Source organism: Syngnathoides biaculeatus, chromosome 6, assembly GCF_019802595.1.
Source record: "Syngnathoides biaculeatus isolate LvHL_M chromosome 6, ASM1980259v1, whole genome shotgun sequence".
Lineage (NCBI taxonomy): Eukaryota > Metazoa > Chordata > Actinopteri > Syngnathiformes > Syngnathidae > Syngnathoides > Syngnathoides biaculeatus.
Window position 1 is genome coordinate 18,692,089 of NC_084645.1, and position 25,874 is coordinate 18,717,962.

Here is a 25,874-nt window from a genome sequence, read left to right on the forward strand (position 1 = left end):
CTGAGCGAGAGAAGAGCGTCTCCCATCGCTTCTCCAGCAGCAAGGTGCCGTTCGTCCGGCCGCTCGGGAGCGGGTACGCCGACACGATGCCCAGCAGGAGGCTCAAGAGAACCGCCGCGGTCAGCGTCCAGTGCGGCGTGCCGGCCTCGCAGGACATACTGACGAGGAGCCTGTGAGCTCCGGCCATCCGGTTTACCTTCAGACCACGTGGTCCAAATTAATGAGCCTAAAAATACCGCTCTTCTTGTTTTTCTCCCTTCGGCATGCTGGCTGAGGGTTATTTCTGGAGCTGTGCAGGGCATGAAACGCAAGCCCCGGTGCAGAGGAGGAGAGGAGACGCTGGAGGTGATGGTGGTGCTGGTGCTGCTGCTGCTGGCGATTACCATGTTTTGCAGCTCCTACCTCCACGCCTCTCTCGCTCCCCCACACGCACGCACGCACGCACGCACGCACGCACGCACTTGCTCTCTCTCCTGCTCCTCGACCAAAAAGAAAAGAGTTGCAAGATATAATCCGCCGTGCACCAAAAAAGGGCGACCCGCACTTCCCTCTCAGGCCAGCCGGTGGCCCTGCATCCTCCCTGGATCTCACTCCCAAATGCACGGCCAGAGATGGTCCTGATGGCTGCAGGAAATCGGCGTTCAATGTTTTGTCATTGCTGGCACAGTAAGGGGGTGTGGGTGGGGGGTGGTAGAGCGGGCACTCAGGGCTGCTCCCAAATTGGGTGGGTGGTCATATGTCTGTCAGGCCGCTTCCTTATTTAGAAAGAAGGTGTAAAAACAGTCCCACTTGTCACTGGAGAGCAATGACAGGGCGCCTGCGGTCCCACGTTTTCTTCTGACCCCCTCAACAAATCTATATACATCGTCTAAACCAGTGAACAGAGAGAACACCACGTGTGCTGCGGGAACTTGTCCAATTTCACTTCCTGTAGTTGCTTGAAAATTAGTTCATCACAAATAAGTAATATATTCTCTCTTATTCTAATCCATCAATGCCAATGATGTATACAGTAGTGACAGGCAGAAGGACAATTGCTCTTCCTAGATGCCAATGAACCTTTAGCTCCAGTGTGTGCTATGCATTTTTAAAAAAATATATAAAACAGTTTGTGCCTTGGGCTGATAATTGTTGGGAAACGCTGGCTTACACCACCTGAAGTTACGGTTCTACAACTGGGGGTTGGGGGGGGGGGGGCTGCCCACTGCAGCCTCAATCCTAAAGTAACACGTTATGGTCTCAGCAAGCTTCCCATGGTACATATGTAAGTGCTGCGAGGAGCGATGAGGAGGCCTGACACGGAATGGCACACATAGTCCGCATGCCATTCCCAGTGACACGAAAGCCTATCGTCTTTTCCATGTAACAGATAATGTCAGCAGCTGCACGGCCATGTGGCCGTAGCAGTCACTTCTCGAGATTTCCAAGGGATGGCACCATTACCAAGATAGATTTCTTCAGAGCTTCAGGGAAAAGCAAATGGGAAGAAGCTCCAGGCCTCAGTCCAAAATCCAAAGAAATAACGGCATCTTTAGGAGGGAAGTCTATTTTAAAGAAAAGTCAGTCAATATTTATGAGTCCAGGGGTCGCCAAAGTCAAAGCCCCTTGAATTTTCACAAGTCGCACAAAGCATCCACATTCTATCCATCCCGTCATGCATTTTCTGTGCAACTGAGCTGCTTTTTCTCAGTTGATTTTGGGGGAGATGCGGCACATCCTGGACTAGGTGCTGGCCATTTGCAGGACACAAACAACCATTCAAACACAAATGCATATATTCACACCTTATGGACAACTTAAGTCTTCAGCTAATCGAACATGCCAGCTTCAGAAAGTTGACGCAAGCCCACACAAGCTTGAGAACATGCAGACGCCAGCCAGAAACATCACAACCGGGATTTAAACCCCAAACCTCATAACCATTCTTTGGCATTTTTGATGCAATTATTAGAAAAGGACAACTTTCAACAAGGCAAAAGGCTAACTAAAGTTAAGAGTAAGGCTAAATCAATCAATATGATATTGTTTTATTGATAGGTTGACAACCCCCCCCCCGCAGGATATCTCCAACAATTCACCTCAGGTGTGTGCGACTTAATAATCCTTAACTTCTTTTTATAGCTGTTGCATGACAGTGGAGAATGTTGAAAATATTTCCTGGAATGGACTGTTGAACCGTAAATGTTCTATGATACACATTTATCCCATATAAAATTTGTGGGGCTAAGCATCAAATTTCAGTATTTGCTAAGAAAAACAAAAATACATAAAACTTGTCAGCCAGTTCATTTTTTATTGTTTCTAAAACTGTTTAGGGATCACATTTATTACAGAGTAATATGATGGGTGTAAAATGTCTCATGGAATTATGCCTCAGTGACAACAAGCAGTAATATTTTGTGGTACATGGTTATAAAAATGTAGTCATCATAAATTTCAAGAGTCTGAATTTGGCACTTAGCACTGGCTTAAAAATCCGACAACTTTCTTGTTTGGGGGCCTAAAATTAACTTCCGCCTTCAAAGAAAAAAAAAAAGAATGTAAAAATAGAATTGTAGTGGTAATCAAAGCAGTGCTGGCAAAATAAACAAGATCCAACAGCATGGCAAATAAAGTGTGAAAGCAAACAGCAGATGCTCCAGAAGAAAGTTTTCATGTTAAAATAAGTTAGGAGCCCGAGGATTGTTGCACATCACTGTACAAATAATTTAGTTTTTTTTCTTTCACAAAAATAGCCCTCATCCTTGCACCTAGAGCAGATGCCAAAGGCCAATATCTTAAAAACTCTGTTTCCCCAATAAAAGCATTATAAATAAATACTTATGTACAAAAGGCAGAAAAACATACAGGCACTTTTTCGACAATTGTGCTACTGCTGGACAATATTTTTCTTTGCATTCTGGGACAAAACTATCCTTGTTTGTTAAAAACAACAACAACACTTAACACATCTCGGGCATCGAAAGGCCGACTGCATGTACCTGGTTAAAGAGAATCTGAACGCAAATACAAATTGCTCGAATGAAAACAGCCTGGTGATTACAACAGAGATCACTGAGCATGACACGAAACCGTGCGACACACACACATACACACACGCACGCACACACACACACAGGCTCGTCTTCCGCAGTGCATACTGTCATCTTTAGTTACCAAACAGTTTACTGAGCAAATGATTTGGTCTTTTGGGAATGGATAAAATATGTGAATACCATTTACAGCACTATTGCGTATAAAAGCGCATCTGGGAGTCCTAGATTGTCAAGGGTCATAATTACGTCAAAGCACGGAGGCGCAGCAAGGAATATCAGCGGCTTTGAGACAGAAGAGGGCACTACGGTAAAGTGCAAACCTGAGATGTTTGTCCTGATCAGAGATAGAGCTGTCCACTTTCATACTATTTGGACCATCTATCGTCCAGTTCTAATAAACTGCCAGCTCAACCATTTCTGATAAGCTCCTAGCTCCTACATGGATTTGATTTAATCTACTACATAGCTCTCTTGACTCTTTTAAATAAGACACGATATGGGAGGGGTGTGTTGTAATCACTTCGTGTGGTATGTGGCACAATTGTTAGGCTAAGCGTGTCTCTGTGGCACCAATGAGATTGTTGTTGTTACTGTCATAATTGACAGTAAACCAGAGCCAGGTATAAAGATCACTATGGATTTTTTTTTTAATTTAATTTTTTTTTCATTGGTTCCCAGCAAGGCAACAGAAATGTCAAAAATACATGTATAACATCTGCCAAATATCACCGTGCCTGGCTTAGGAGTGTTATCATTTGGATTGGTTAAAAATATTCCAACTGCTCAATGGCCTTGAACGGAATAGAAAAGACAACTAGAGGGTGATTTTGCCTAGTGCTATTTTGGAGGTGGCAGCGTTCCCAATACATTGGAGAAACAGATAATTCGTCCAAAGCCTCAGATGGGTTTGTGAAATAAAACATCTGGTGTGTCAGGTGAGTGAAGAAGCAAGGCAACACTCCTCCCTGTTGATGTCACCTTTTATACCCTGTATACATCTGAGAATAGAGTGTAAATATATTTGGTGGTGAAAAGGGAAAACCCTCATTCAACGGGGCAAAACCTGTGGCTATTTAAACTAGCGGCACGTCCCGGATGACATGTTCACTCATTCTACAATGCCTTATAAATGGCACGCTTTTGATAAGGTGCAAATAACATAAAAATAGAGCAAGGCCTCCCGGGATACTAAGCAATTGCATTGTCGACACTCCTCCCCCCTCCATTATTCCACGATCTTTCCCATAGGTTTCCCATCTGAGTCACAGCCTTTGAGGTCCTTTTGGTCAAAGACAATATGATTGGCTAAACAGATGGCAACAACGCCTAAGACTGCAGAGCAGGCAATATAGGCGGTGACTGATTGTGCGAACTGAACAATAGTGCCCATGAGGAGGGTGGGGATAACCTGAGAGAGGAGAAAGGTGCTATCTAAGATGGCAAAGTCCAAACCCACACCACGGTCTTCATATCCCGACTCCGGGTCCTCAGGCTCAGGGCCGGCGGGGCTGTGAGCTGAGCCGTTCTGGTTGAGGCGAGCAGCGTAGTAACCGTCCTGGCTGAAGAAGACTTTTCCAAAGGAAGGGTCAACCGTGTCGTTTAGTAAGCCCTCCTCTTCTGCTGGAGTCAAATAGTCTCTCTTGGTTGCAAAACCATTTTTACCTGTGTTTTTGGCTTTCCTTTTTGGCATATATACCTGAAGCAGGATAAAACCAATGTTAACTGCCCTCCTCCAGATTTTCCAAGAAAAAAAAAAGCCAACAAAAGGGGTTATTACCTTCTTCTCCTTGTGGTAGTGGCAGGTGAGGGCGTAGGGCAATGTCTGCAGCGCAGCATAGGCATAGCCGGTCAGGGCCGCCATGGTTGTGACGAGGACCACGCTTTTAGATAGGCAGATGACCAAAGCAGACACCGTGAAACTCACCATGCTACTCAAATACACCCAGCGGGATCCAAAATGGTGAACCATTCGACTCATGACCATTGAGAAGAAGGTTGAAGTAGCACACTGGAGGAACAAACCCAGACTTCCCATACGGATACCTGAAATAGGAACATAAATTGAGTCAGAGCAGGCCAAATAAAGCTCACAGCTCTTCTCATTAAACGTGGGAGTGAGAAGCCAGACCTTTAGTATAAATTACAAGCCAAAAGTGTGATTTTCATGTTGGATTTTTGAATACTTTTCCATTGCCATTCATGGACCGTAGATAAATGATTGAGAAGCATTTATAGGACGGACACACACAGACCGACACAATTTACTTATTGAGTTTGCCTCAAAATCTGACCCACTTGGCTAACCATAGAACCACGAGCTGAGGTCCTCCCAAAGGACAAATGGGGAATCTTCAGAAAACAAAGAAACAAAACCCAAAAGGAAACAAAAGCCTGCTAACGCTTGTAAAAATCACTGTGTTGACACTAAAGCCTGAACAGTTTGTAGAGGAAGCAGTCGAAAGATAATCTTAAAATTCACTATTTTTGTTTCAAAGCTTTGGGTTTTAACATTTTTTTGTTCATGACATGACAGAAACAACAGTTTTAGAAGTGTATTTAGGAGTAGAAATCTGAAGACAAAAGGCTCCAACTTGTCAAAATCCATTCAAGATGTACCAACTGCTTTAGTGTACCAAACCATTTCTGGAAGCGGCAGAAGGATATTCAACTGTGTTGATGCGAAGTTGAGCAATAGAGCAGATATTTATTTATGTGAAGAGTATTTTGATTAGATTTGTTCTGGAACTCAAAGTGGGGGAGTCTACTTGACATGACAGAAAATGACTGTGTGAACAGACTGGAGAAAAACAAGAGCAAAATCAAATAAACGGCCTCCGTACAAGAAACGGGCAACAAATTGCCGTGTTTTAAGTTAAGTACTAACTGTGGTAAATCTATCAAAACTCCATGCGCAAGAAATAACATACCAAAGATAAACGTGTTCTAGCTTAAAGTAATAAATAGTGTTTGCACAACAAGCAAAGAGACATTTTATGAATCTGACCTTCGTCGTATCTTTCCCTGGGCACACTTCCTGGTACCGCGCTGGGAACGCCACCATACAGACCTTCCCCTACAAAGACTGTGAAGAAGAGCATGAAGGACATTACAGCCATCCAGCTACAGAGCTGAGCCACACACAGCTGCCACATGACCCGCGGGACATGGCAGTAGCTCCTGTAAATGGCAGGGGTCATGGACCAGCACGTTCTCAGCAAGCATAGCACAGGTCCCGACTTCACAAGCCTCAACTTGCACTTAAGAAGGTAGCAGCAAGAGCGAGGCACACCACACTGGCCCGCCTCCTTTGTCCCCATTCCCGGCTCCAGCAAAGATGCAGCACCGGCCGAGTCGTTGATAGTACAGGAAGGTTCTTCGGAAACCTTCATAGTGATGAGTAGGCTGGTTATAAAGATAAGGATGAGGAGAAAGAAGAGGCAGTGATCCTGGCCTCCAAGGTAAACCGAGAGCAGGCTGTGGCTCCAGTCTAATGCAGGAAGCAAGTATCCCACACAGCCTCCTAAGCTGACCATGAAGGAGAACATTGCAAATGCTTGGTTGCAGTCCTCCCCATCTCGATACAGGTCCGATAATAGCGCCTCCAATGGCGTGAAGCAAACTTGTCCACAAAAGTCGAGAAGGCCCACTCCAAGGATTAGGAAACCCACCTAAAAGCAGAGAAGCAAATGAATCAAGTTACATTTGATGATGGCTTTTGATGACCCCACTCACAATCATTTATCAATATCTGAGGGTACTCTCATAACAATTCAGTCCATTAAATAGTTTTCCCCCCATGGCACATTTTGTTTGGTCAGGTGTGAACACATTAACGGAACTTTGAAGCAGAGCAAATCAACTGGTCAAACACTATGGCCACGGTCAAGTTTGTTTTGGAACTCTACTTGGTGATCTAGATGTAGAGTTCCAAAACAAACATTGGCCTTTGTGGAGTACTTCAACAAATTAATGAGTACCCTATTTCATGGAGGCCCAAACTACAAACTAAGCGCCATTTGCTGCCCCCATACACTTTTCAGTGGCCCACGGCATATAGAAAAAAAATTACATCACATGGCCCATAATTGCAGCACAAAAAGTGCAGTTGTCAAAAAAGTGGGGGGTTTGCGAGGCCTCAACGAATTCCACGTGTAAAAGAAAAAAAATATATAAACCTTTTATCGTTGCTTTTGGATATGCAAAAACACAAACTACAGTGGTGAGAATAAGTGCATTCCCCATTCCTGATTTATTTTTTGAGCATGTTTGTCACGCTTGCCACTTGTTTGTCACGCTATTTGTTTCTAATCGTCTAAAAAATATAAGTATTCATCAAACTGCAATTGCAATTTTAAAATTAAGTTTTTCATAATTAAGAGAGAGAAATATTCTGACCTACAAACCCACTTCTAATGAAAATGGGATATTGTATGAAATGAAACAATAAAATGATTTGGAAATCAACCTATATTGAACTGGATACACTACAATGATGAGATATTTAATGCTCAAATTGATAAACTTTTTTTTTTAAGCAAATAATCATTAAATTGGAATTTTACATCTGTAAGACGTTCCATAAAAGCTGGGACATGTGGCAAAAAAGACTGAGAAAGTTGAGCAACATTGAATAAATTAAATGGGACAGAGTGGAGCTCATTTACAAATGTGATAACAACAAGCTACCGAAAATGAAGGATTGATTAATTTGTCATGTTACCGACCTGAAAAGTGCGTCCTCCCCAGGCAAGGTGTGCAGCCAGGATGTCGGCATGGGGAATGATAAAAAGTGCCAGGAGGACTCCCAGAGATAGCAGCCAGATGAAAGGCCGCCTTCTTCCATACTTGCTGTTGCAGTTGTCACTGGCTGAGCCAATCAGAGGGATGAACAGGAGGCCGAGCACTGGACCAATACCTGTGAATAACACCAGGGATGTAGTCAGAAGTGCATATAGGGGGTGCACAGGTGCTCACTGAAAATACTAAATCTGGGCTCAATTAAATTGCGTCACTGTGCATTTGTCCATCATCTCTCTTTTCATATTATTTATTTAATTTATTCATTTTAAACAGCACCATGGATGACGATGCCTGAGTGGAGTTAACATTATATCGTGTTTATTTTATTTTATTTTGCTGCTGCTAATCCAAACAGTTGTAGCAATTAACTAAATTAAATAAAATTATTATTGATTTGGAATGTAGACATGAAACGGGAGAGACGCCAAAGTCGCTTCCAGTTTGTCATAATTCTTGAATTACACGTGATAAATCGAAATCTTGACTTATGGGGCATCAAGTCACATATTTGCACATAACAGTTGAGGAAAATGACGAGAAACCTTTTAATTAATTAAATGCAGGGGGGTTGCATCAGGAATGGCCACCAGTGTAAAACTGTGGCAAACAAATATGCGTTCATCTAAGATGATGGGACAAGCCGAAAGGAAAAGAAGAAGATTGATCAATCTTACAACCCGTGAAGGCTTGCTTCACAAACTAAGACGAGTTCTCCTCATCAGAAGCTTTTCAGTTTTCCTGTACGCAAATACAAACAAGGATGCATGTAGTGAATTTGATAGATATTTAAATACGATCTTTCAAGGGAACCTACAAAAACAGGACAATCACTAAATAACACAAACGAGGCCAGACGAACATTATCTTAGGAAACTGTGTGACCTGAATGCGTTGGAAGGCTGAAACAAACGTCTCCTGTCCTTGGATTACCGTGGGAACATGGGCGACCATAGCACTTTAGTGACCAATGTGAGGATAAGTGGCTTGGAAAATGGACGTAGACTTGTGGACTGTACACCGAGTATTCTAAAGTATTTGGTATTCAAGTCACGTAATCTCATCAGTCAGGTTAAACCAACATGACGGAAATAATGGCTGCTAACTTAATCTAATTAAATTACTTCAGATACAGAAACTTTAAAGCATGATTCGACATAACACTGGCATTTTTATGTACAACGATTACTGCTAGCACTAGCTCCCTAGCCTACATAATGTTTTGTTGCCTGCTTACAAGTGGTATCATACTAAAAGTATGTAAACATACGTCAAGAAAACATTGAATTAAAGTCCTTTCCCGAGCACTGGTGACCACCAGAAAAAGTTTTTCCCCATTTTGTTTTAATAATACAAAAGACGCAAGCCCACGGATTGTAAAAGACGGGATGAGTTGTTATTGGATTACAAGATTTTATTGCAGTTGTAGCGATCATGAGATATGAAGATGACACCCCACAGTTTGATACATTCGGCCCATGTTCTCAAAGAACGGGAAGACAAAGAGATGGCACATTTTTCATGGCACACCAACGTTAAGTGGATTGCCAATGATAACATCAGAGGAAAGGCCGGACTGCTGTGCTTAGCATGATGATGCTAAACTGATTAATTCCCACCCCAGATGGACCCCACAAACCAGGGGGTCTCTGGCCGCTTGAAAGGGACACTATTTGGGCCAAGAATGACGGCTACAGGCGATGGGGTGCCAGGGTAGACATGGATCTTTCTCACTCATACTGGGAGAATGTGACAAAAATATATTGTGAATAGTAGAGTGAACACTACTGGTGACTGGACTGCTACAAACTTGAATGTCTGATGTCAAATCTGTGTTAATTGTGCCGATAAAAGAAAGCAAACAAACACACAAATGTTACTGAAAATGGGGAGATAATCGCAGCAATCTGTAACCACATAACATGAAGATTCAACTGTGGGACTAGTCAACGCTAGAGGAAAAATGTTCAAGTTATCTGAAACGCAATAATTCATACTTTATATAAATCCACTGGGTTAAACCAAATTCATCGTAAAATGAAAAGGAAGGAACAAAAGCATCTTGGTCTGGCCACCCGTTCGAGCTCGGATGTGAACAGGGACAGAAAAGCCCAACACACTTGGGACATGTTCTCCTGGATGATGGTGTCTGTCTCTCTCTATTGGGCTGCCTGACGCTCTCCTCCTGGCTGGTGCCCGGCGTTTTCAGGTCGGCTAAGGTCTACCTAGACCTCCCCGATTAAGAGGCATTTCACCCTCACTGAGGTGAATCCTCAAAGAGCAGCCTCGAAGGACAAACATACCTGCCCATGCTTGAAGCAGACACAAACAGCACTACGCACCCGCTCTGACCCTCCTATGAGCACCTGTTCCCTCGGGCTCAACCTGCCTGCCTCGACCTTGGTCAATGCTTGTAAATGCAACCTTGCAGCCTGCTAAAAGTAGATTGGTACACATTTGGGTTAAATTAACGAGAACAGTGAATCCAACTACACGTCCACGCCACGCTCACTGACTCCCTTTATGTCACAACTCAGCTCCCCAAACAAATGTCTATCGGTCTTCATTTGTGAGTACCTCGTATTATCTTTTCTGTTGTTGTAGATTCCCCCATTTGTTCCGATTAAAACTATAAGTCACTACGTGCATCCTCATTTTTGTATTTGAGTAAGGTGAATCGACGGGCCGCTCTAACAGAGAATGTAAATAGATTTACTGTAGCAAACCAAGGATTCAGTCACTGTGATTTGACAGGCGCGTATGCGCCCACACACCTTTGCACTCGCAAATCTGCACAGTCGAGCATGAAAAATCACGTGCATAGAATTTTTTACAAGTAGAAATACCTAGGTATTGAAAGACATCACTTATTTTGTGTAGTCTTGACCAATGTTCCCTCTAAACTGCGCCACTGCACAATTGTACACTTGTCGCACACACTCAGCGCACATGAAAACCAACCCAACGCAGTGAACTACAGCCTGACGTCTTTTATTTATTTACTTGTTTAAACACGGAAGCGCACAGTGTCTGCTGCTCAACCTACTTCTACTTCCTCGTTTACCTGACACTGTCCCCCTCCGCTCTTAAAGGGGTACACTCTTGCAGGGTAACAATACACATCCGCAGCTTATATCTGCGGGCCTGACTGACCACACCCGTACATTTTTCAAATGTAAGTGACTGAGGTTTATGAGATTAATAAAAAATAAATGATTAAAAAGAAGAATGTATCCCATCATTTTTCCCCAGTGTTATGCACAAAAATAAGTGACAAACTAAAAATTAAACGAGAAGTGATGCGGGCGTCCCGCCCGGTGACTTCAACCATTCCAAATTTATGGTATTTTTTTTAATCAGGCAGTTGCTACAAAGTAGTCTGACATAATGTATTCATACATGACTAAATTGTTCTTGTAGTGCGAGCCACACATTACGTGTTTCCTGTTGCAGTACTGTGATTAAGAGCAGTAGCAAAAAAAAAAAAAAATCCAAGGATCACCACTGCCAGTGTTGTCTGTGGATTGGGGGAGGCTGAGATGAGCACCAACCAACAACCTGTGGTGCTCTACTGAGAACCAGACCAAAAAAATTTGTGTACCCATGAATATAATATGTGTAACTACATAGTAGTGTGTATACTGTATTATTTTAACTGGCCGTTTTTAGTCTCCCTGACTGACCTACTGGGTAATCGATTGCCATCATCAGTGACTGTTGGTGCTGATTCCTACATATGGCTTCCTGCCTTAAAAAATGCCTTCATCAGCTCATCCTCCACACACACACACACACACGCACACACACACAACTGCCTCTGGCCAAATGCAGCACAGCACACCGCACTTTATGTCCACAGCTTGATGCCATGCAATATGGAAAACTGCTTAATCGTGGGGGCAAGAGCTTAATTTAAAAAAAGGACCCTGTCATGTTTTCAAAAGGGAGACCTGTACAAAATTGACAGAAGCAGGCAATCAGTCTAATGAAATACAATTTTAAAAAATAAAGACATAACCGTTTTGACAGGACATTTTTGTTATGACAGCAGATGTTCAAATACAGGACAAAAGACTGGAAAAAAATACATTCCAGCTGGATTTGTCTGTTTCAAATGATGGAAATGACAAGCAAGGTATTTTTCATTTTTTTCGTCATCCTTCTGACAGATTTTTTTTTTATTTAAATTTTTTATAGTGCATCTCAAGCACTGGCTCAGTTTTTTTTTAAAAAAAGGAATGATAATTACAAACCTGACAGCACACAAGAAGTGAGATAAAATAATTTTGTATAGACTGCATACAGGACCCATTACAGAGGCACACAAGGGAGACAAGTTAACTGCACTCTGCCGTCACCTCAGTCCTGCAGCTGTGAAAGCCAATCACAACAAGTCTTACGAGATACAGCTGTTCACACAGCTATTTGCTCAAAACATGTGCACAGGCATGCATGAACAAACTACAGTGAAGAAAATGAGTATTTGAACACCCTGCTATATTGCAAGTTCTCCCACTTACAGTAGAAATCATGGAGGGGTCTAAAATATTCATCGTAGGTGCATGTCCACTGTGAGAGATAATTTAAAAAGAAAAATCCATAAATCACAATGTATGATTTTTTAATGATTTGTGACAAATAAGTATTTGAACACCTGTCTATCAGCTAGAATTCTGACCCTCAAAGACTTGTTAGTCCGCCTTTAAAAGTCCACCTCCACTCCATGTATTATCCTGAATCAGATGCACCTGTGTGAGGTCGTTAGCTGAATAAAGACACCTGTCAACTCCATATAATCAATAAGACTCAAACCAGTAACATGGCCAAGACCAAAGAGCTGTCCAAAGACACCACAGACAAAATTGTACAACTCCACACGCCTGAAAAAGACTACGGTGAAATTGCCAAGCAGCTTGGTGAAAAAAGGTCCACTGTTGGAGCAATCATTAAAGTGGAAGAAGCTAAACATGACGGTCAATCTCAATCGGAGTGGAGCCCCATGGAAGATATCACCTCGTGGGGTCTCAATGATCCTTAGAAAGGTGAGGAATCAGCCCAGGACTACACCACAGGACTTGGTCAATGACTTGAAAAGAGCTGGGACCACCGTTTCCAAGGTGACTGTTGGTAATACACTAAGATGTCATGGTTTGAAATCATGCATGCCACCGAAGGTTCCCCTGTTTAAACCAGCACATGTCAAGGCCCGTCTAAGTTGCCAATGTCAATTTGGATGTTACAGAGGAGTCATGGGACAAAGTTTTGTGGTCAAAATGGAACTTTTTGGTCATAATTCCACTAACTGTGTTTGGAGGAAAAGAAATGATCAGTTCCATCCCAAGAACACCATTCCTACTGTGAACCATGCGGGCGATAGCGTCATACTTTGGGGGTGTTTTTCTGCACATGGGACAGGACGACTGCACTGTATTAAGGAGAGGATGACCGCGGCCATTAGGGATCGCAAAAAAACGCTTACTTTCATAACCGGTTTTAACCGAGCAGGTGTAGCAAAAAAACGATTAACCGGTTTTAAAACCGGTACCATTGTGGTGTTTACATAATTCACCCGCGGGACCTCGAGTTGGGGTGCGGGGTTCCGCACGGACTGTTTTTGTTGTTGCTCTTGCGGAGTGATGAGTTCACAGAGTTCCCCCCGTTATGCGAGTAGTGTTTTGATGTCTGCCAATAAAACAAGTTTTGTTCCTGTGTCCGACACGCCGCCTTGGACTCCTTTTCTCCGGCGCTACACCATCGATCGTTAACTTACTCTGCGGTAATGGGGTAGTTTGTATACAATATTGACAAACAAGCTTGTTGAATGTGGCTTTCAACAACGCACTCGTGTAAGTTAATTTTTTTTTTTTGTAAAAATGTTTTAATGTTAACGTTCTTCTTTCGGACTTTCAAAAAGGGCATGAAAGTATACCGAGCGTTTCCTCGATGCCATGTTTGATGTTTCTTTGATTTAACTGAATGTTCTTTTGAGTCCAACTTTTACTCTACTCAGCGAAACTTGAAAAAACTGGAAATTATGTTGAAAAAAATAGCGCAATGTGGAGTACCGGAACTGGAAGAAATGATTGGAAATTTTAACCGATTTCGAAAGTCCGATTACGGTTTCGGTTTTAAAAAAACAAAAACCGGTTATAACCGGTTATTTGTAACCGGTTGCGATCCCTAGCGGCCATGTATTGTGAGATTTTGGGGAACAACCTCTTTCCCTCAGTCAGAGCATTGAAGATGGGTCGTGGCTGGGTCTTTCAACATGACAATGACCGGAAGCAAACAGCCAGGAAAACCAAGGAGTGGCTCCGTAAGAAGCATATCAAGGTTTTGGCATGGCCTAGCCGGTCTCCAGACCTAAACCCAAGAGAAAATTTTTGGAGGGAGCTGAAACTCCGTGTTTGTCGGTAACAGCCCAGAAACCTGTCTGATCTACAGAAGATCTGTGTGGAGGGGTGGGCCAAAATCCCTCCTTCAGTGTGTGCCAACCTAGTGAACAACTACAGGAAACGTTTGACCTCTGTAAATGCAAACAAAGGCTACTGTACCAAATATTAACATTGGTTTTCTCAGGTGTTCAAATACTTATTTGCAGATGTATCACACAAATAAATCATTTAAAAAAATCCTACATTGTGATATCTGGATTTTTCTTTTTAGATTATCTCTCTCACAGTGGATATGCACCTACGATGATAATTTCAGACCCCTCCATGATTTCCAAGTCGGGGAACTTGCAGGGTATTCAAATACTTGCTTTCTTCACTGTAGACTGCAGTATGTGTTCAAACACTGTTTTCAGGGACACAAATCAGATTGCTGTCTAATGCAAACCACGAATATCACAACTCTGCCTTTAACAAAATGTGACGATTCTCTACTGTAGTACTTTGTGTAGAGTACTTAGTAAATTCCAGAGAGAGAGAAAACAGAAATATTACCTGGAGCATTGAGCAGGCAACAAATGGCTATTAGATAAAGCGGAAAGAAATCATTTGAGAACCTGACACTGGCTTGGGGGAAATTGGCTTTGTCCTCCAGAGGCACAGTATCTATTTTCATTCAAATAACAAAAAACTCAGACCCTCCATTATAATAATAGGATAGTTGAATGAGGATGAGTGCCATTCCCAAATTGCCTGGCAGCACAGCCTCTCTTGAGAAGCACGTCACAATGATATCACTTTTAGCCAATGGAGAAACCCACCAACGCATATCGACTATAGAAGATGTAAAACATTTGCTATCTAAATACAGAATTATTTTTTTTTGTTGTTTTTTTTTTTTAACTCTAGCCATCACCTATAGGTCACAAGACATATTTTAAAATTAACTGCTTTGAGTGAGGATCATGTTAATACCATCAAGGTTGACGGGGTTACCAGAGTTAATCGCAAAGCTAACAAGAGAAGCTTAAGTGTGCGTACAAACACGTTCTATCTGTGTAGGCGTCGGTTTTCTCTGCGTTGTCCAGATTCATCCTCCAGTTTAAAAACATGTTTAATATAATGTCTTGATCATTTCGACAGTGGGACCCGCATCGTTAAAGCTTATCAGCTTCCGTCCCAGTGACACGGACGTGGTAAGTGTGGCTAAAGCTTTAGCCACATAGACACACGTGATGTGACTAACTACACACAAATGTGGCTCAGAATTTTTTATACTTTTTTGGGGCTATCGCTGGGGAACACAGAATTTCAACTCCCTCTAAAGATTTTGTATGGGGTTGAGATCTGGAGACTGACAAGGCCACTCCAGGTCCTTCAAATGATTCTTACTAACCCACTCATTCATCCTCTGGGCGATGTGTTTGGGATCACTGTCATGCTGAAAGACCCAGCCACATTTCATTTTTACTGATGGAAGGTTTTCACTCAAAATCTCAGGTTTGATGGTCCTATTCATTCTTTCCTGTGCATGGATCAGTCATGCTGATCCCTTTGCAGAAAAACAGTCCAGAAGGATGTTTCCTCCACCCATATGCTTCACAGTGTTCTTTGGATGCAATTTGGCATTCTCTCTCTTCTAACACAACAAATTTAGTTTATACCAAAAAGTTCTATTTTGGTTTCATCTTACCATATATACTGGATCATCTAAAGGCTCTCTAACAAATTTCAGATGCGCCTGGACATGTACTGGCTTAACCAGGGGAACACTTCTGGCACTGCAGGATTTGAGTACCTGGCACTGTGGAACTGATGGTATCCTTTGTTACTCTGGTCCCCTCACCGTTGTTGTGATCATTTGGATCTCACAGGGTGAGACCTTGCGTGGAGCCCCATTATTGAGGGACAGTATCCGTGGTCTTGTATGTCTTTCATTTATTAAGAATTGTTCACACAGTTAATTTCTTCACACCAGCCTGTTTACCAATTGCAGATTCAGTCTTCCAAGCCGGGGCAAGTCTACAATTTTGTTTTTGACGGCGCTTTGGTTTTGGTTAGAGTGGAGTTTGAATGTGACTGATGTTGTGGACAGATAACTTTTTTACTAATGATTTGAAACAGGAGCTGCTAATACAGGTAACAAGTAGAGGACAGAAGAACCTCAAAGAAGAAGTTACAAGTCTGTGAGAGCCAGAAATCTTGCTTGTTCATAAGTGATCAAATACCTTGCTCATACACGCTTTAGAAATCAGACTGTGATTTTCTGGATTTTTTTAATTTTGTCTCTCATAGGCGAGGTATACCTTTGAGAGGAGTCCGTTCGCCCCCACTCAGATCGGTTTTGGACCTTGAAATTGGTACGAACCCAGTCTTGACACACATAAGACCTTAGGACAATTTTACAGGATAATCTTATAACATTTAACATTGTCTGGCGTTTGAGGTGTTTGGTCGGGAAACGGCTAAATCGACACAAAGAGAAGCTGATAATCTCTGTGTCTGTACCAGGCTACTAACTGCTAAACTATAAGTTACAACTAAATTTGGCAACAATTGTTTTGGAAGGCCCAACAAAGTTCTTCCTTTGCGGTATGTAAAATGCAAGGAACTCGTGCTAGTTTGGGCATTCGCACCAGACCCGCTATGGCGGGAACCTTTGAAATAGTGACAACACTTGGTAAGCAGACCTATTATGTAAGAGTAACCACTTACCCAAAACCATAGTCATGTAACGCTCCTCCACACCAGCCTCCAGCAGTAACGGGGGCACATATGTGATCCCAGCTGCAACGCAGATCTCCAGGCCACAGGTAAGGGAGTTCAGCAGGACAAGACGCCACTGAGACCTCCATCCAGGCATATTTACAGGGGCTGGCTCGGCTCTCCTACCCTTTGGGCTGTCCACTCGTGAGTGTTTGGGGGGGTTTAACTTTGGGGAGGCAGATGGGGCCACCATAGATGGGGAGCAACAAAGACAAGAAGATGTCTTTGAAGACCTGGAGGTTTCATCCTCCTCTCAGCTTTCTGTATCTGAAGAGGCAAAAAGAGAAATAAAGCTTTACAAAATTAGCACTCAAACAACATCATGCTGCATCAAGCTGCAGACTTGAAATAACAGTTCATCTACCTAGCTGTGAGTGACAGTGACTATCTTTTCGCAATAAATCTCAACATTTTCCTTAATATAGTCAAAATACATGACAGCGGCAGTCAAAAGGATCCGATTTTTTCCTTAGAGCTCCTCACCAACAGCTTCGGAATACCAGGAACAACAACAACAGGCGGCGATGATATGAGTCAGCTGCAGCAATGCAATGTGGCAAACACGCAGAACCATTTGCCAAGAAAATTCTCTCTCCCACTGCTCCTTTGCTTTTCTTTTAGAAGTGTGATAAACCCACTGGAAGACATTTCAGTCTTTCCTTCTTAAATAGCGGGACAATCTTGCCATAATTCCACCGATCACCATGTGAGCGATTAATAAGCATGTTTTACTTGATATCTACATTAGTCTTTCTCACCTAGAAACACCTCAAAGCAAATCAAACAATTTTTTGAAAAGAAATGCCGGCAGTGCAACTTAAAAGCTCGTCAACAGAGCTGTTATCATGTTGTGTCAGCGTTAGACTTCTGATCAATCTACACATGACTGAGCTTGTGAATTTACCGCCATCAAAAGTGAACTCAGACATCAGTTCCCTTGATATTTTCTGCACCCTATCAATCAACAGGAGGCACAGTAACCACTGCTTGATGTATAATTGTTCAACTGACATTTACCCATACCCTCAAGATACCACATGTTGATCCTGCAGGTCCTTCTCTCTACTTAAGCCCATTTAGAGGGATTAGTCTTGTTTTGTATACCAACGATAAATATGATTTAACCAGTTCAATTTAGTCCCTGATGTTATATTAGAAAAACAAAGTACAGATGAGCACTGTCGTCATCAGTTCAGTTATTTTTGTTTTTTTATTTGACAGAACAGGAACAGTGTGAACAGAGAAACCTCAAGGAGCTATATTTGTATTTGTTGCGATACCTCCCTATTAATGCTGTCAACTTGTTCCTTTGAGGAAAACTGTAATATCATCTCTATCGTAGAAAGCTTTTAAGAATAATTGTTTTGCAGGACAATACTGCTTTGTTGAGTAATTAATTTACATTTGGAGATAATCACGCTACTAAAGATTAATCACTACAATACTAATAATGTTTGGTTGCAGAAAACATTGATAAACTGCACATTTGATTAAAAATCTGGTTAAATCATCAATTGAAATTAATCAGATGAGAAAATTACTTGTATGACGAAAATGCTTTTTTTTGGGAGGGGGGGTCAAAGTGGTACAGTGTACAGTAACTAGGACTAAACTGTCAATGTCATTCAAGTGATACTGTTATATTCAGAAAAAGGGAAAAAGCAACAGGTTTACAATGGTAAGAGTTTAGTTCATGCCATGAATTCTGTCAAGTTCTCGAACCATGGATAAATAGTTGAGTTCAACGTGAGTTCTCGGAAAAAAAACGGTGTAGTTAAAAAGGTAAAGATGACAATGACTGTGTTGCCGATTGCGTGAAGACGAGGCATGGCCACAGTAGAGGAGCATCGTCATTCTAACAATGCATGGGCAGACTTGAAAATATCCATCAAGGGACCAGGGGTCTGTCTTTATTGCCTTTGACATGTCTGGCCACTAAAAGCCCCAGCCTACATAATGTGCACCTTGCTTTTCCACATCCTTCAACAAAACCCGAAAATCCGCTTTGTCTCGAAGAGCCACTTTGTCTCTGACCTGCATTCTAACAAGGAAGGAAAATCTTTCGGGATACAGTATGCTTGGTATGACTTTATGATTGTGAATCTGTCAATCCTCTCTCAATTGTAGAGCCTGATAAGTTTTGTTTACATTTTCTAACAGAGACGTGATATCAGTGGGAATCTGATTATCCTTATTTTCTATTTCTCTTATCCAAAACAGCATTGGAAATGGGCCACGAGAGATTTTCTGAAACGTCATCATACATGATGCTGCAAGCAATAGTTTAGTGTACTTTTATGGAAAATGGTAGAAATAAAAATTTGAGGTTCCATCCGACTTGCAGATGTTGAAATACAACTACACAATACCAAAGCTGTCATAATTCAAAATCATACTCTACATAGCTCCAGTAAGCATGGCTTGGAAAAGAGAAGCGGAAGAAGTTGCTTCAGAATCGCAGCGACAACCACAGTTGAGGCTGTGGTTGCAGGGTGGGTTCTTTGTTTTTCTGGCACAAAATGAATGGCTGCAGCATTTCGATGCTCCTCCCTTCTGAGTTCCTCCACTTTAATGGGCCCGATAGTGGCCACAAAAGGGGCCGAAAACCCTCAAATGCAGACAGCTTCCTAGACATTTTCCGACTTATCCAGTCTAAACTCGTACACGAGACAGCATAATGCAGACCAGAGGACTGCAAAAGTACTTACTTTGCACACAGACTCAATGAAAAATTAAATAATTTCATTATTTGGTAGCCATAAAATTGTCTTCAAGTTCACTTTGATAAGTCCAAAGATTTGTCGTAATTGAATCATGTTGGGCACCACAGTGGCGCAACTGGTTAGAGCATCTGCTTCACAGTCCTGGACACCAGTTTCAAATCCCAGTCCCACCTGTTTGGTGTTTGGATGTTCTCCTCGTCCTTGCATGGGTTTTCTCTGGTCACTCCGGTTTCCTTCCACATTCCAAAAACATGCATTCATTGGACTCTAAATTGCCTTTAGGTGTGACTGTGAGTGCAACCGGTTGGTTATTTGTTTCTGTGTCCTGCGATTGCCTGGCAACCAGTTCAGGGTCTAGCCCGCCTCCTGCCCGAGGATAGCTGGGATGGGCTCCAGCACTCCAGTGACCCTTGTAAGGATATGTTTTCTGTGGAGCATTTTTAATTAAACAAAAAAATGCACATTACAATACAGTATATTCCGACAACGCAGAGTGGAATACACCAATTGTATGGGGTTTCTAAATGAATAACTTGAAAAATACTGTGTGAATTTCAAATTTCTTTGATAATTTTGTTCAACAGTTCATGTGGCGTGTCACAGTCGAAGTACCAATCAGAACCCACTGTCAGTATGTGAATCTTACATTTCTTTTTTTATAAATTTGTTTAACAGTTCCACATGAAACATTTAAAAACAAAAATCAGCATCTCAAAGCACCAATAAGGACCAGTTGTCAATTTATTTTGTGCAGCATAACCAGACCCAGCTAGTGATTAGTCTATAGTCAGTTCTTGGAGCCCTCCTGCTCAGCCTGTATGTGCTACCATTGGGTCAAAATTTTCAGAACTTTAATTCTGGCTATCATAGCTATGGAGATGACACACAGTTATATTTACCAGTGTCCCCGGAAAACTATAGTTCAATTGAGGTGTTGAGCCACTGTCTAAAGCAGATAAATACCTCGATGAGCCAAAAATTTCTTCAACTTAACCACAACAAAACTGAGAATTGTCTTTGGCAATAAAGAAAAAAAGATTGCTGTTTGTGAATACCTGGACTCACTATCTTTGGAAAGCAAAGACCAAATCTGAAACCTTGCTGTTCTAATGGATTCCAACCTGACCTCCAACAGTGATATCAAATCAGTCACAAAAACTGCTTTTTACCATCTGAAGAACATATCTAGAGTGAAGGCTTGCATGTGGCAAGCAGACCAGTAGAAGCTCATCCATGGTTTTATCTCACATAGACTCGACTATTGTAATGGTCTGCTGAGCTTAAACAGCTGCAGCTCATTCAGAATACTGCAGCTCGGGTTCTGACCAGAACAAAGCGATCAAACCATATGACTACAATTCTAAAGTCCTTGCACTGTCTTTCACTCAGCTTCAGAATATATTTTAAAGTTCTGCTACTGGTCTATAAATCACTAAATGGTTTAGGTCCTGAATACATGTAATTAATGCTTACGGAATATAAACCCAGTAGAACTCGGAGATTGACTGACTCAGGACAAATAGTGGAGTGCAGAGTCCCAGGCAAATATGGTGAAGCAGCATTTAGCTATTATGTTGCACGAAAATAGAATAAGTTCCCAGCAGAGGTGAGGTCAGGCCAAAGTGTGAATGTTTTTTAAATCCAGGTTGAAAACTCTTTTCTTCTTTCTAGAGTATTTCCGCTTTTTAATATTTCTTACACTGTAAGCTGTTTTTAATTGTACTTTTTTCATCTTATACATATATATATATATATATATATATATATATATATATATATATATATATATATATCTCCCTGTTTTAAAAATGTTTTATTTCAATTTCTTCAAATGTTTTTAGTTATGTATAGCGCATTGTGTATGAAATCCACGATGTAAATAAATTTGCTTTGCTTTTTTGCAAAACATATAAAATCAATGAAAGCTGTTTTCATTACGATAGTTCCAAATCTACTTTTGGCAAGGTTAACAAAGGCTTAATTTTTTTTATAGTAACAAAAAAAAAATGCAGTCAAACATTCCCGTTTCCTCCCACAAAGACAAATATTTGATAATTTGAAAAACAGGAAGAGCATATTAGCAACAAGCCTCCTCCAACCAGTGCAGTCTTTAAAATGTTAAGTTGGGCACGTGATTTGTGGTGAAAGGCACGGTCAGAGGTCACACTGATGGGTGTGAGTTTAAGATTACAGGCTGGGGGGTAGGGTCAATGCTGATGGAGCTACCCTTCAATGAGCAAACACGAAGCACAAATCAACTCTTTACATTGGTGTCAAGGTTGTCGGAAAAGACCCTTATTATCCATTTTATAGTAACTTGCCAAAAATCCTACATCCGGAATCTTGCATTGTGACAACAAGACCCGCAATTGATGTAAACAGTATATTGACTATTGATTTGATGACAGAATACAAGTTGCATAAACAACTTTTAGCCGCAAGGTTGATGACAGATGAGCACATCTCCCTCACAGTTTTGAGGACCGGGGTTCAAATCTGGCCGTGCCTGAGTGGAGTTTGCATGTTCTCCCCATTCCTGCATGTTTTTTTATAAGTACTCTGGTTTCGTCGCACATCCCCAAAACATGCATAGTAGGTTTATTGAATACTGAATTGCTCATAGGTGTGAATGTGAATAGTTGTTTAATATATGCCCTGTGCTTGGCAGACAACCAGTTCAGGGTGCACCCTGCCTCACACCTGTAATTACCTGGGATAGTCTCCATCATACCCGCGACCCTAGTGAGGATAAGTGGTGTAGAAAATGTAATATGGATAAAAAAAAAAGGTTCATCTCTTGCCTAAAAGCCCTATTCTGGAGAGGCCCACCAAAAAACGCCCAAAAACATCGACTTATCATGTTAACCGAAGAGGAATGCAGCACCATTTCTGTGGGCCTGCTCACCTTTGACTGCAGGCAGCAACAATTTAGGGAGTTGCCGGTTATCGCGCTGGCTCATGCAAATGCACAACAATGATCCACAGCACAGTTAAGCTGTGGAGCCTACTGTGACTCAATGAGGCCGATAACCTGGCTCCAGAAAGAATGTTGCATTCTAGGGATGGAAAACCTATTGTGAATGGAGAGGACAACTGATAAAGAGATGCAACACTTGGGTTTTCATTAAACTACACCAGGTGCATTTACATGTATTCACAAGAGCAGTTACAGGGCCATGTAAAAGTAAAGTAGGCATCTTTAACAAAGCTGCCCCCTCACGCTGTCCAACTGTCTTGTGTCAACCGTTGAGACTTTTAAGTTCCTGGAAAAACAGTCTCACAGGACCTGAAGTGGGAGACAGACATCAAATCCATCCTCAAAAAAGCCCAGAAAAGGATGCACTTCTTGTGGCTTCTGAGGAAGCACAGCCTGCCACAAGAGCTGCTGAGACAGTTCTACACATCAGTCATTGCATCAGTACTATATACCTCCATCAGATTTAGTTCCGGGGTTTTCACCGAACGCCACCCTCGAGGACTTGCACGTCACCTGAACTAGGGCAAGGGCGGTAAGGATCGGAACCTCCACATCCTGGACACCAGCTCTTCCAGCTTCTTCCATCGGCGAGTTGCTACCCATCTGCGCAACTCAAAACTAGCCTCTTGCAATTAAATTCTGAAAATTCTTGAACAGCTAACTTACAATTCAACTGCAACATGCTGCCAATTTTCTGCCTTGAGTTGTTTTTGTCACATCCTTCTGGGTCAATTCGTATTAGTATTATATACACGATAATCGCACAACTAGTCACTTTAAACTGTATACTTTGACACCCTTTGCACAATGGTCATTACACTGAACTATTGCTCTAATGGGCGTTCTATCTGCTCTAAATGCTTGATGACTGCATCCTTTGCACAATTGTGAGTTAAAAAATACTGCTAGTCAATCGTCGATTGTTTTTCGTACTCAACATGTATGTCATGGAAGGGTGGCTCCAACTACCGGAGACAAATTTGTTTTGTGTTCTTACATACTTGGCCAATAAAGCTGACTGTGATTTTTACATTTTTATTAATTTCCCCCACTTTAATGTTTAAGATCGTCAAAACAAATGTAAATATCGGACAAATTCAATCCAAGTGAACTTAAAGTACATTTTTTTTTAAATGCTGAGTTCATTTATTAGGGAAAAAAAATCAGTTTCCTGTCCTTGTGTGAAAAAGTATTGGCCCCCTAAGGCTAATATGGGGAGATATTTTGGCTCACTCTTTTGTCTCATTTGTTTGAAATCAGTAAAATGAAGGGTTTTCAAGCATGAATGGCTTTTTTAAGTTCATGCCACTGGATTTCATACTGATTCAAGTATGAACTTGGTCTACGCCACTCCAAAACCTATGTTTTTTTAAGCCATTCAGAAGTTGACTTGGTGCTGTTTTGGATTGTTATCCTGCTGCAGAATGAAAGTGTGGTACAGCTTGAGGTCACAAAGTGATGGCTGAACATTCTCCTTCAAGATTTTGTGTTAAAGACCAGAATTCACGGTCCTGAAGGAGAAAGGCAGTTCAGGACCATCACACTGCCACCACCACGTTTGACTTTATATGAAATGCTGTCTTAAGATTCACACCAGACACACATGTTCCAAAAAGCTCAAATTGCATCTTGTCAGTCCATATATTATATAATATTCCCCCCAAGGTCTTGGAAATTATTCAGATCTTTTTGGCAAAAGTAAGAAGATTTTGTTATTTATGCCTTGAAAATGTGCCATGGATGCCATTTTTTTCCAGCCTCATCCTTATTATTGCGTCATGAACAGTTACCTCAACTGAGGCCAAAGAAGCCTGCAGCTCTTTAGAAGTTGTCCTGAGTTCTTTTGTGAGCTCCATGACGAGTCATTGCTATTCTCTAGGGGTAATCTTTGTAGGCCACTCCTGGGAAGATTTACCACTGCTCCATGTTTTCTCCATGGTTCGCTGGAATCCTAAAGCTTTAGAAATAGCTTTTGTAACTCTTTCCAGACAGATGTCAGTTTATTTTTCATCTGTTCTGGAATTTTTTGGGATCGTGTAATTTTTTTAGAGCTTTTATAGATTTTGTCGGGACAGATTTCCTTTAATTACTAGATTCTACAGCTCTGGGAGGTTATTAGGCTTGAATGTGATCAGTGAAAATTAACCAAAAATTGTGATTACATACAAGTCATGATTAAACAAGGGTGATAATTACTTTTCCACACAAAGGCAGGTAACTTTGCAAAGTTATTTTCTTTAATAAATGAAATCCCCATTTGAAAACAGCATTTTAAATTCAATTGGGTTTTATTTGTTAAAGTGGAGAAAATGTGCAAAAATAAAATTTTTTTAGAATGGAGTCAACAATTTTTCAGTACTGTGTATATCTGATTGAGTTAACATTAATCAACAATATCAATAGCAAATAGTTATACATTTGATGTAAAGTTTTGAAATTGATACCTACCATCTACTCACATCTTTGAAAAAAAAAAAGCTTAATAGAAATGTGTGTTTGTGTGTGTGTAATTTTACAGCAAAGGAGCCACCGAATAAATGTCTGAATTACAGAAGAATGTATGATAATTTATTGTAATCCATAATGGAACAATTTATGAAAAATGATACTCACCACTCAAAGATCTGAAGGTTAAAAGTAAAAAAAAAAAAAAAAGATAAATACTGGTGATAATGGTGGATCATGTCCATTTTCCCTCCATATGAAATCACAGAGTGGCTTTGGTCAAGCTTTTTAGCTTCTTGCTCCACTCCACTTGCTTCTTTATCCCACTCCAGTCTACATCCACTGTTCCCTGCTCTACAGAGCCACCTTTTCCTTCATCCCTCCCATTAGTCACACTTCGTCACTCCTTCACTGCCTGACCCTGTAAGATGGGTTAACCACCACTAACCCTATTTGAGTCGACACGTATATATGCACATGCGCACACACACACATACACACACAAAGCTCACAAAATCTCCACCTCCAACAGACTACTATGAGTCTAAGTATAGTCTCCCCCCATGCCAGTAAACCAAGAACAGCCCCATACATAAAGGATTTTAATTTAATAAAATTGAGGAGAGAAAATGTGGAGCAGAGGGAGCTGTAAAAGGGAAGCTGGTTAGTGTTGGGGTGGGGCGTGGGGGGTGAATAATGTCATTACAATATGAGCAGGTTTAAGGAATCTCCATTTCTG

At 41.4% G+C, this 25,874-nt stretch overlaps 2 protein-coding genes across 8 annotated transcripts in view; both read right to left on the reverse strand.

Moving 5' to 3' along the window:
* The window catches only part of LOC133502288 (fibroblast growth factor 6-like), an 11,659-nt gene extending 11,472 nt beyond the window's left edge, over nucleotides 1–187 (reverse strand). The window contains exon 1 of the mRNA XM_061822932.1: nucleotides 1–187. This exon is cut by the window's left edge and continues 162 nt beyond it. Coding sequence (XP_061678916.1) covers nucleotides 1–187 — 187 coding nt within the window.
* Nucleotides 188–2,279: 2,092 nt separating this feature from the next.
* The window catches only part of slc45a3 (solute carrier family 45 member 3), a 40,975-nt gene continuing 17,380 nt past the window's right edge, over nucleotides 2,280–25,874 (reverse strand). For 3 of the 7 annotated variants that reach the window (XM_061822916.1, XM_061822919.1, XM_061822917.1), the window contains exons 2-6: nucleotides 16,940–17,257; nucleotides 7,760–7,950; nucleotides 6,040–6,703; nucleotides 4,813–5,078; nucleotides 2,280–4,731 (exon numbers count right to left, since the gene is read on the reverse strand). In XM_061822916.1, the coding sequence (XP_061678900.1) occupies nucleotides 4,261–4,731; nucleotides 4,813–5,078; nucleotides 6,040–6,703; nucleotides 7,760–7,950; nucleotides 16,940–17,183 (1,836 nt within the window). In that variant the 5' untranslated portion in view covers nucleotides 17,184–17,257 and the 3' untranslated portion in view covers nucleotides 2,280–4,260. Of the gene's footprint in view, nucleotides 4,732–4,812; nucleotides 5,079–6,039; nucleotides 6,704–7,759; nucleotides 7,951–16,939; nucleotides 17,258–17,354; nucleotides 17,485–25,874 lie in introns of those variants that run through there. The other 4 variants (XM_061822922.1, XM_061822921.1, XM_061822920.1 and 1 more) reach the window with 4 other exon arrangements.